This window comes from Phyllostomus discolor, chromosome 7 (genome assembly GCF_004126475.2).
Source record: "Phyllostomus discolor isolate MPI-MPIP mPhyDis1 chromosome 7, mPhyDis1.pri.v3, whole genome shotgun sequence".
Classification (NCBI taxonomy): domain Eukaryota; kingdom Metazoa; phylum Chordata; class Mammalia; order Chiroptera; family Phyllostomidae; genus Phyllostomus; species Phyllostomus discolor.
The window spans coordinates 66,078,213-66,090,549 of NC_040909.2; the positions used below are offsets into that span (position 1 = coordinate 66,078,213).

The 12,337-nt window shown below is 41.1% G+C and overlaps 1 protein-coding gene across 1 annotated transcript in view; it reads right to left on the bottom strand.

Moving 5' to 3' along the window:
- EIF4E3 (eukaryotic translation initiation factor 4E family member 3) overlaps positions 1-12,337 on the bottom strand; it is a 42,373-nt gene that overhangs the window by 13,805 nt on the left and 16,231 nt on the right. The window contains 3 exon segments of the mRNA XM_028518057.2: positions 1,527-1,587; positions 3,346-3,385; positions 3,388-3,442. Of these exon segments, the coding sequence (XP_028373858.1) occupies positions 1,527-1,587; positions 3,346-3,385; positions 3,388-3,442 (156 nt within the window).

Genomic DNA, 12,337 nt, shown 5'->3' on the forward strand with positions numbered 1-12,337 from the left:
ACAACAATAGTGTTTATCATTACATTCTAATGAGCTGAAAGCAGCCTGGCTGAACCCAGATGGCAGCAGTTAAACATTGTGACCTCTTACTCTCAAGGAGGGTTTTCTTTTCTCTTTCCTAGACCCTCCCTTCTGGTCTATGTGTCTGCCATCTAGAAATCATCCTTCTCTTTCCTATCTGTCCCAACTATCAGTTTCTTATACTGTTAGCAATGAAGCTGAGGGGGAGGGAGGAAGTTATGGAACAGAAAGTTTCCTGTCCTGTTCTGGATTCAGGCAAGGTTAGACCACCAGATTCTCACTTGTTGACAGCTGTGTGCACCAAACTTCTCAGGATGCAATGCTTGTGGCAGATGTGAAGTGTTATTATTTGTGACTGAATGTGGCCAACTGGGCCAACAAGGAAAGGACAAACATGCCTTTCAGCCTCTTTTCACTGAAAGTTGGCATCCAGATTGTTTCAAATCGAATTCAGTCTAGTGTCAAAAAATAACATGAAAAGGAAAACTTATTCTTACTGAAATTTTTAAAAACTTACATGGCTTTCTCTTTGTTTTCTCCTCTTACACTGCTTTCTCTCCTCTAACACTGCTTCCTCTCCTTTTTAAGGGGGACAGAGTGGATTCCTAGGCCTTAATTACCTGATTGGCTGCTGGCTCCCCTGACATTTTCTATTATGTATGTCAAATAAGAGCCAAGTCTTGGAGTTATACATCTTGACTAACAGCTTGCATCTTTAACAGATAAATCTGGCCGAATCTTTGGGTGTGTGCTTATAGGAAAATGACTCCAGCTCAACCGTAGGGGTCTCTGGAGATGGTTCAATTCTTTGAGCTTATCCACATGAAACAAACCATGAAAAGGTGAGAATGGGTAGCATTTGCCCTTTTGTCTATTTTCAAAGAAGCCTTTTGGTTTCCAAGGGCTTATGAATAGATCTGAGCACTCATTTTCAGTCAGCACGATAAATTTGAGCATGCCCACCCCTGGAAAACTGAGGTGTCTGAAGCTTGGTCATAGCAAACTAGCATCCCACCATGCTGTTCCTCTAACCAGGTTCTCATCAACCTCACGTGAAACTCCAAAGAATGGTGAGATCCAGGCCTCCCCAGCACCCTATTCTCAATGCCATGGTCATTCTCAGAGCCACGTTGCCCCCACTGGAGGAGGAACATATCTTTGGTAGGAGGAGACTGCTTGTTGCTTTGTAAAACCAACATCCACACATTAGGTATTGCTTGATAAAGAAATGAGTACCATAAAGATAATAAGCTTTCCGTCAAAGTTATAGGCATTTAGCTCTTTCACAAAGTAAAACTAATACACCATTTCTATAGTGAAGTGCCTTAACATATTTTCAAGGTGACAGTGTAAGACGAAAATCACCAAAGTCAGAATAGCATTTGTCACCCCCAGTTCTGTTCTGAGATGGCCAGGTAGGCTGTCTTAAAAGTACAAAATGCCATCACTTGCAATCAACAACCCCAAGCTTAGTCAATTCCTGAAAAGGATCAGAACAAACCTACCGTGCTGTCCTTGGGAATTTTCATCTTCCATACGCCACCCTTTGCATTACTCTCCTCTTCCCTGGATCAAAGACCAAGGTCTGAAGTTACACTCAAGGATTAACTGCTTGTACATACATTTACTTTAACAACAGATGACATAAAAAAACAAACAAACAAAAAACCCTGGCTGGTGTGGTTCAGTGGATTGAGTGCTGGCTTGCGAACTAGGTGGGTGCTATTTCGATTCCCCATCAGGGCATGTGCTTAGGTTGTGGGTCAGGTCCCCAGTTAGGGATGTGTGAGAGGTAACTAATCGGTGTTTCTCTTCCTCCCTTCTCCTCTCTCTGAAAATAAATTAATGAAATCTTAAAAAAAAGAAAACCAGCATTCAAAAAAACTCTCCCCAGTCCTTTTATTAGAAACAAGTGAATTCAGTGACAAGGGCAGGGAAGATGATGGGACACGAGGTGCTCACTCCCAAGAAGGTGGTAATGAGAGGTTCCCTGGATTACCTGGGAATGGACAAATTAAAACAAGTGCTTCACCTATGTAAAGGCCCCTTACATTTCAATATCACAACAATGGCAGTGCCCTGGCTGACTCTCATATCAACTTTGCCTCTTAGGTCTATTAGGAGAATCAATAACTTCAGTGGGAATCTGTTGTGTTTTCCTGTTTAGTATTTGCTTCCTCCTCTGGTAAGACCATCCTGATTTCCTTTTAGGGAGCTACTTGTCCCTTACTCTTATGTCAGATCCATTCAGATAGGGGTAATGGCACATCTTAGCTTCAAACATGGGCTTGTGACCCAGGTTTGCCCATCAGATACTGTCTCTTGCTAGTGTTTGTGATCTGCCAAGGATGGAAAGGTGACCCATGTGAGCCAGTAAGAGCCAACCCTAGTATTTCCTGGGGCTAGTGAATGCCGACAGGGATAACCTTTTAGAGTACGAGACTGGAGGTACTATAAACCATTTTTCCACCTCAAATGGGAGAGCCTGAAAGTTAAACCAATGCAGAGTAAAGCAAAGTAAATCTGATGGAGAGCATCATGTTTCTAGTAGCATCTGAATACTCATATCTGTCAGAAATCAGCCCTACCACTGGACTTCTCAATTACAGGGGCCAAAAATCTCATTTTTTTGCTTGGATTAAGTTCCTGTCATTTGCTGCCAAAGGAGCTGCGATACATTTCCATTTTATTCATGAGTCCATAACTTAGAATAGTTGGGGGATATGATATAAGGATTCATTACTAACTGGGACTCTAGCCCAGGCAAACTGGCTTTCTGTCTACCATCCTCATCACTGCACTGAACTATTAAAGGACACCCCCTCACCCAGGCCCTAGGCCATGGTCAGTAGCACACACTTTTTGAGAACCATGTGAGAGGTATGTCTTTGGTGACATGATCTTGTTCAACCATACAACAGGCATGGATCCTACATCTGTCCCCCTCAACTCTCCACTAGTCTATAAGCTCGTCCACTCAACTGCTCAGGTTGTCTCCTATAGAACTAATAAAAGAAGCCCAAATTATGCAACCCCCACACAATGGACTGCAATTGTACTTTCAGAGCACTAGTAGCAACCCATTTGTGGGACACTGAATAGGGCCCTCGGGGGAGGAGCACCAAGAAACCTTCTCACCATCCTGAGCCCAAGGTGAACAGTGTGGTGGGCAGGGGCTTACTTCATAACTAAGTAAAGCTAAAATTACTTCCTGCGTCACCTGGAGAGAAGTGCTTTGGTGTTCCTATTCAGCTTGACTTCATGTATTTAATGAAGGTTACAATCATTTCCCTCCCACCCTAACCTCCAGTTAATGTGAGACACTTACCAAGTGGTCGCCTCTCTCCTCTCATTAAATGATAATACATCTCAAAGGCAGGCTAGTCACAGGAGGGATATTATTGTACACACTCCAGAATATCTTTAAAAGAAAAACACTTTGTTTAATATACCCAGTATTGATTTTTACTAGATTATAAAATTCATGAATTAGAGAACAAACCAGAATCTCCTTAAGTCTTATCCATTCAAAATAGATTTTTCTCAGTGTTCTCATTTTCCAATAGAAAATTAATGTTAATATTTAAAATGTTCCTTGTAGCCCTGATGGAGTAAATCAGTAGGTTAGAATGTCTACCCGATACACCAAGGTTGTGGGTTCATTCGATCCCCAGTCAGGGCACATACAAGAAATCAACCAATGAACTGCCATAAATAAGTTGAACAACAAATCAATGTCTGTCTCTCTCTTTCTCCCTTCAAATCAATTTTTAAAATATTTAAAAAGAACTTAAAAATAAAACAAAATATGTAATAATAATAAAATAAAAAGTGTTCCTTGCTGAAATCAAGCCAATTCCATGGGTCTCAATGCTGTGGTTATTAAACAAACATTTCTATGCCATGTATCAACACATAAAACTGGGTAGGAACCTTGCTAATGATTTTTCTGACAGATAGACTGCATCTAATAAAGCCTGTAGTACTGAGTATGTGTGCTGAACCATATTTCCTATAACACAGGCTTCGTTCTGACCCTAAAAGGAGTCTACACCCCTTTGGACTAAGTGATGGGGTATAAAGGAAGAGGCAGAGAAGAGAGTCACCTGAGGTGCCCTGTCCTCCTTTGTTCCCCCTAGCAGGAACACTCAACAGCTCTGTTGCCCAAGATACAGGGCATATTAGACTGCATATTTGTGTTCTCAAACTCATATGGTGACTTCATATAGAAGGCAGAGCTTGGGAGGTAATTAGACACATGGATGGAAGCTCCATGATGGCATTGCATACCTGTAAGAATAGGAAGAGAGCTCGTCCCATCCCTCTCCACATGTGAAGACACAATGAGGAAATGGCTCTGCTTATAAATCAGGAACGGGGCTCTCCACCAGAACCTGACCATGCTGGCAACCTCATTGTCCTCAGACTTCCGGCCTCTAGAACTGTGAGAAATCAATTTTTGTTGTTTAAGCCACCCAGAACATGGTATTCTATGACAACAGTGAGAACTAATGAAGACACAGAGTGGCTGGTAGGCAGGAGCATTGTATAAAAACTAATAGAGTAATAGTAATAATAATAATAGTAATAGCGCCGGCTTTGGTCTATTAAGGTTTACATGTTTATATAATTTGTCCTAATTTGACAACCTCATTAGGAGACGCTACTATTATACTTGTTTATAGATTAAGAAAATTGAGGCACAGAGACTAAACCTCTCCAAGCATCACTGTTTGGTGTGACCATTAGGATTTATGTACGAATTGTGTTTATGAAGAAACAAAACCTTTTCCGGTTGTTCAGAATGAGTACGGAGTCACTCAGCTATGAATTCCATGAGTAGAATTACACCACAAATGAGGAACATCCTCCAGGTAGTGAGGTAAGTAGAGAGTGATTGTCTATGTTTCATAGTGGGTCTGAAGGGAGCAGCACAAGCAATAGAACAATTAGAACAACCTGTCCCAGTGTCATGAATAAAGTAGTATTGGTGGAATGAAATTTTATCTATGTAGACTAATGAACCTTGATGGTTGTTTGGTTGTTCGAGTCTGCCTTGTGTAAAAGTTAAAGCTGAATTAATTGCAAGGGCAGCAACAATAAACAGTAAGAAAACTGAAGGCAAAAAAGCTACCTGCCTGTAGACTTATTAATTAGGGATGCCTTGATTCCCCTGCCTACAGCAACACTAATGTGGGGAATAGCTGAAACTGGATTTGGAGAAACAGCAACTCCTCGAACAGTATCCATCTTTAGGGAAAGGGATCAGCATTTGCTACCCCAAAAATATGACCTTTGGGATACTAATTATTTTATGCTGGTTATTTTTAAGGAACAAAAGACTCAGAAAGAACCACCGACTCTTCCCCTTTCCTGCCTAAAGAATTCAGATAGGAAAACCTGCTTCAAAAAGGCAGCCTTAGCCTTTTTGCCTTAGCATATATGAGTTAAGTGTGGCAGACATGGAGGATACAAGTCTGTTTGTTAAACACCCTTCTATTTCCCATTGTTTCTGGGACACCCAGCATGAACTTGGTTACCACATTTGTTCTTTCTCATCTACCAGTAAATTGTCTGCTTTCCCTTTGAAGTCCCAGAGCCCTGCCTCTCTCTCTTTAGTCCACAACGGCATATACAAGGTCTGTCTGCAAAAAGTCCAGCCATTGTTAATATAATGGGAATGGTTTGTGCAGTATCGATGTAACCTGGCAGCCAAGTTGAGTGGACTGGAATGCACATGTGTGAACAATGACGACTTCACTGTGCTAGTCAAGTCAGTGGGGGCAGTAGGCGCCATTGAGTGAACATGTGTACTGTGTGGCCATCGCATTCAAAATGATTGAGTAGAGCAACAAGTCTGTATAAAATTTTGCATTAAGCTTGAACATTTCTCCGCAGAAACTACTGGAATGATTCAGAAGGCTGCAGCTATGGGCAACTCGTGTTTAGCAGCTTCATCACGACAATGTGCTTGCTTATGCATCGTGTCTTGTGCAGAATTTTTTTGTGAAACATCAAATTACCCAGGTGACTCGGCTCCCCTACAGTCCAGATTTGGCACCCTGTGACTTCTGGCTTTTGCCAAAATTAAAATCAACTTTGAAAGGGAAGAGTCTATGGCCATACCACCATGAACATGCTTGATCTTGTCTGAAAGGGAAGAGAATTCAGACCATTGATGAGATGCAAGAAAACATGATGGGGCAGCTGATGGCAACCAGGAGAACTGTATGAAGTCTCAAGGTGCCTACTTTGAAGGGTACTGAGGCATCACTGTCCTTTGTACAAGTTTCTTGTGTCTTGCATCTTCTTCAATAAATGTCTCTATTTTTCACATTACATGGCTGAATGACTTCTGGACAGAACTTATAATCCTCAAATGCCCAGTGGGTCCTGGAGTGTCATAATCTTTTAGAACCCTGAAAGAATTTATTATGTGCACACATAGTAAATTAGGTCATTTTTTCCTATTAATCTGTCTCATGTCAATTTATTAGTCCAGCTCAAAGTTAGAAAAACAGAAGGAAAATTATTTTTCCACCTTCATAATTTCTACCCTATAAATGATTTATTCTTAGTGTAAAGAATGAGATTACTCCAATATTTCAGCTTCTGTTTGTGGTATACACATGAATAGGTAGAAACATAATTTGATGCCAGGCATTTTGATTCCAAAACCTGTGTTCTTAACCTCTAGGCTATTTTCTTTGATGATATTACTCTGTGTTTTTGGGCACATCTTTCTTCCACCTTGGAAGCCATGGATCAAGTCATGGAATCACAGAATGAAGGAATGTTTAAAGCTGTTTTCCCACCAGTAGATGCCCTTACCAGCACTGAGCACGGTGGTGCTTTAGCTCCAGCCTGGAATCCTCACTACGCTGTGGCAATTGTAGAATGTATAGACAAGACTATGCTAAACCAGAAATTTCTGCCTCAGGTAAAACCAAAAGGACTTCGGTGAAGGCAAACTTCAGGTTGCCTGAAAGGCATCCCACACCAGAGCACCTGCCCTACTCCCTGCCAGAATTCTTGAATCCTGACTTTTTATCTACTATTATAAGCACCTAGAGGAGTGGGGAGGGCAGGAAGGCTTCTCCTGTTCCAAAGCTAAGAAAACACCCTAAAGATTATGCTAAAATTTATAGCTTTACAAGCTTCTCTTGAAAACAGAAACACACATTTATTTTGTTAGTCTTGGCAAATTTGACAGCAGGAAACTACAGTCCAAGAAGATACACCAACAGACTTAACTCTGACTTAATGTACTTACAAAGCACATGGTTGCGCATTTATGCATGACAAGGAATAAAATATCTCATGACATTGAAAAGAGCTCAATTTTAAAAGCATGTGGCATTAAATTGGTCTATTTTCTTGTTGCGAACCTCATACAACTTATTAGGTTTGTGTGATGGAAGAAGAGCTCAAGGAAGGAACCCAGCACTTCACTGCTCCTTAGAACCTCTTCCTCCATGTGCAAGTAGAAGGACTGTGAAAACCCAAAGAACTGGTTGAATTCAGATTCCATTTAACAAAGAATGATACACTGTGAAGAAGTGACTAGACAAAAATAACAGGGGGTTGGACTTCTAGAGGGTGACCAGGAAATATATGGTCAGTAAGGGCTGTTTAGTAAGGTTTGTTATGTATACTCGAGGGATGAGAAAGAGGGGCTCCTTTATACAGGGAAATTTAGGCCCTGCTTTTAGGCAGAAACAACTATGTCTACTGTTTCTCAATTGCCTTCAGCTCAAAATAATCCTTATGATAAGTGGTATATTCTCATCTCCTTCAGAAGAGACTAAGTTTTACCTTTGAAGTGACTAAATTACTTTTACTTTGCAAGATTTGATCTCTCCACCCCCCTCCTATGCGTGACAGGGCCCGCATGCAGCTGACATGGGAGTCATGGGTGATCTTACTTCTGTTCTATTTCTGCACAACTGGGTCATGACTAAAAATTTTGATCCCATAACATGTAATGAATAAGTAAATGATAATAAGAATCTTGTTATTAGCAGCCTGCAATTGCCAGAAATATGAAGCAGACCTTGCTTCAAGTCCCTATCTCTTTCTTTTTGGTGTCGAGTTTTTCTTGCTATATGCCCACCATCCCCATTCACTGAGATGATTCCCTTCAGATTATTCTACTGCAGGATACCACATACCCTGAGCTGCCATTCTGTGTCCATGGCAATGAATACTTGGAACCATGCTTCCCATCATTCTCCATTATCAATACTGACCTATAAAACTTCTCCTTCTGAAAGGGGCAACAGACTCATTTCCCAGGGATCTGGAAAGCTCTCTGTTGTCCTGTGACAGCACAATCCTATATTTCTGATAAGAGATGATGTCTTGATGTCACAATTACAGAAGAAACATTTACTTAATTTTAATAGACTGACCTTCTCTTTATAATAAGTGATGTGTATGATTCCATTTATAGAAGAAATATGAAGTATTTGTTTTATTTAAATGTAAGTAAAACATCAGTGAGCTTATGGGAAATATTGGGTAGACCATGGTACAGGTGAGATACAATGTAGCAGAACTTGAAGTCACAACAACTTGAGGAGGGGCAGATGGTGCACAGGGGTGAGTTTCCAAGGTGCAATTTTTGGTGTGTGGCAGCAAAACTGGAAGACACTGGGAATAAGGGAGCCTTCCCTTGCAAATCACATTTGGGCAGGTACGTCTTAATTCTCCCACTGGTAAAATCAGACTTTTTTAGAAGCTATATCTTATTCTATAGAGCATCCATTTAGGACATAAAAACACAGGGGAAATGTAGAATATTTTGAAATGTTCACAAGAGCGTAAAAGAAATAAGTACCTTGAAAACAAATTTACATGAAAAAATGGAATTTTCCAAGAGAGGCAGGAAAGTTGAAAATAAATTTAAGTCCAAGCAGATAGAATTATTGTTGGTCTCAATGACAGTGTCCTCAACAGGGGTCACTAGGTCATCTGGAAGCACCCACCTCCTCAGCAGGGGTGGAATTGAAAGAGAACTGATCTCAATAGAAGCAGGATGATGAAACAGACACAGCATGGCTGGCTGTTTCTACTGGTTGTTTTGGGTCACTTACCTCTTAGCCTCAGCCTCCCCACTAATGATCAGGCATAATGATTGCCCCACCCTATCAAGATCTCTGATAAAGACTTCCGGCCAAGATGGAAGCATAGGTGGACGCACTGTGCCTCCACGCACAACCAAGATAGGGACAACAACAATTTAGAAACAGAGTAACATCCAGAACTGACAGAAAATTGATCTGAATGGAAGTCAGACAACCAAGAAGTTGAAATACACCCGTTCATCCAGACAGGTAGGAGGGGCGGAGTTGGGCAGCCAGGCGAGGGTCAAGGTGTGGAGAGCAGAGAGAGTTGGGGCCCGGCACATAAGGCATCCAGGGGTGTGCAAGGCATCGGGGTGCACAAGACTGCAGCGGTGGACCTTGAGTGCGCAAGCGGCAGCTGGCAGACCCAGTGAGGCAGTGATTGTAAAGCAAGGCAGTGCATGCAACCCAGGATCCCAGAGCTGGGAAACAGAGCCTCAGAACACTGATTGAGGACACCTGTGGGAGTTGAGGAGCACGGAGAGACACCCAGCCTCACAGGAGAGGTCCTTGGAGGATCCCATGGCATGCACAAGCCCACCCACACGGGAACTGCTACCAGAGGGGCCCAGTTTGCTCCGGGGAAGCAGCAGAAGGGACTGAGATCCCACAGAGAATGAAGCAAGCACCATTGTTCCCTCTCGACCCTGCCCCCACATACAACGTCATAACCCAGCAACTGAGATGTCCCACCCTGGTGAATACCTAAGGCTCTGCCCCTTACTATAACAGGCGTGACCAGACCAAAAAAAAAAAGAGAAAGAGAGATGGCTCAAACAGAAGAACAAATCAAAGCCCCAGAACCCATCCTTTTAAGCATCCGAGAGATAGCTAACCTATCAGATGCATAGTTCAAAACACTGGTGATCAGGAAGCTCACAGAATTGGTTGATTTTGGTCGCAAATTAGATGAACAAATGCAGGCTATGATAAGAGAAATGAAGGAAAATGAACAAGAAACCAATAGTGATGGTAAGGAAACTGGGACTCAAAACAATACAGTGGACCAGAAGGGAGAAACAAACAACCAAACCAAAAAGAATGGAGAAATAAGAATTCAAAAAAAATGAGGAGAAGCTTAGGAACCTCCAGGACATCTTTAAATGTTCCAACATCCGAATTATAGGGGTACCAGAAGGAGAACAGGAAGAGCAACAAGTGGAAAAGTTATTTGAACAAATAATAAAGGAGAACTTCCCCATTCTGGCAAAGGAAATGGACTTCCAGGAAGTCCGGGAAGCTCAGAGAGTCCCAAAGAAGTTGGACCCAAGAAGAAACACACCAAGGCACATCATAATTACATTAGCCAAGGTAAAAATGAAGGAGAGAATCTTAGAGGCAGGAAGAAAAAAGGAGACAATTACCTACAAAAGAGTTCCCGTAAGACTGTCAGCTGATTTCTCAAAAGAGACCTTACAGGCAAGAAGGGGCTGGAAAGAACTATTCCAAGTCATGAAAGGCAAGGACCTATATCCAAGATTGCTCTATCCAGCAAAGCTTTCATTTAGAATGGAAGGGCATATAAAGTGCTTCTCAGATAAGGTCAAGTTAAAGGAGTTCATCATCACCAAGCCTTTATTTTATGAAATGTTAAAGGGACTTATCTAAGAAAAAGAAGATAAAAAAAACATGCATAGTAAAATGACAGCAAATTCACAATTATTAACAACCACACCTAAAACAAAAACAAAAGAAACTAAGCAAACAACTAGAACAGGAACAGAACCACAGAAATGGAGATCACATGGAGGGTTAGCAAAAGGGGAGTCAGAGGAGGAAAGAGGGGGAAAAGGTATGGAGAATAAGTAGCATAGATGGTAGGTAGAAAATAGACAGGGGGAGGGCAAGAATAGTATGGGAAATGTAGAAGCTAAAGAACTTATGACACATGGACATGAACTAAAGGGGTGGAATGTGGGTGGGAGAGGGTATACAGGGTAGAGGGGAGTGAAGGGGGGAAATGGGACAACTATAATAGCATAATCAATAAAATATATTTTTAAAAATCTCTGATATGTTGAATGACCTCAAAGTACAAAAAGATACATGGTCTTTATGTAAAGCATGATTCTTACATTTTATTCAAACATAAATGGGGAAGAAACAGATATGAGTAGGATGTAGCTTTTTAGTACTAACATTGCTAAACAGAGGAAGTTCAAGAATCAACCTACAACCACAGAATAAAAAGACAGTGGGACAAAAATGAGTCTTCAAATGACTTTAAGATGGGCACCTAGACTAGCAGTTAAATAGTAAGGACTATTCACAGATATTCACTCAAGGGCTAAAATCCCAAAAGTTATTGTTAAGTTAGGTATGTTTTCCTAAGTAGGGGTATTAGCTATGTTATAAATACTTGAAATAAATAATCTAGAAATAGTAGCACAGTTTGCTGATATAAAACAACTCAGAAAGTAAAAAGATGTTCCAATAAAAGTAGGCAAGTGATGGCAAATGAGCTGATTATTATAATGATTGACCCTACATAGTGCCTTCTACTTCCTATACCACTTCATTCTCACAACCTTGTGGTACAAATGGTGTCACAATTACTCCCATCTTAAAAATGTGTAAGCAGGTACAGAGAACTTAAGCAACTTGCCCCGGCTTATATGTAGCAGACATGAGATACAAACCCAGGCGGTCTACCCTCTACCAGAGCCCACATCCTCACCAAGCAACTGATGGAGCTGAGGAATGGAACCCAACAACACTTTAGTAAAAGTTGATGAAATCTGAGGGCTTACTTAGCCAAGCACTGCTGAAAACTACATGCAACCTCAACCCTCAATCAACCAGAGGAAGTTAGCACTGTCAATATGTCAGTTTCACAATGAGGAAACTGAGGAGACAGAGACATTAGAGATATGACAGAACTTCCTATCCACTTAGATCAGTGTTCCATTATCACCTCTGAACCTGAAGGAGCCTTTTTTCCTTATCACTCCCTTGTGAAATTTTAATACCACAGAGAGACTATTTATGTATTTATGTATTGTATGTATATTTGTGCTTTATGCATAAAAAGAGTAGGATTTTTTGGTTCATCAAGAATCCATTTTTGCCCCCCTTGAGAAAGTACAGCCTACAGATTAATGGATCCTTATATGAGCAACCTGTTGTGACTCAGGAACCTGGTTCATTTATTAATTTCTCATTCATTCATTCATTCATTCATCCAACCCTGC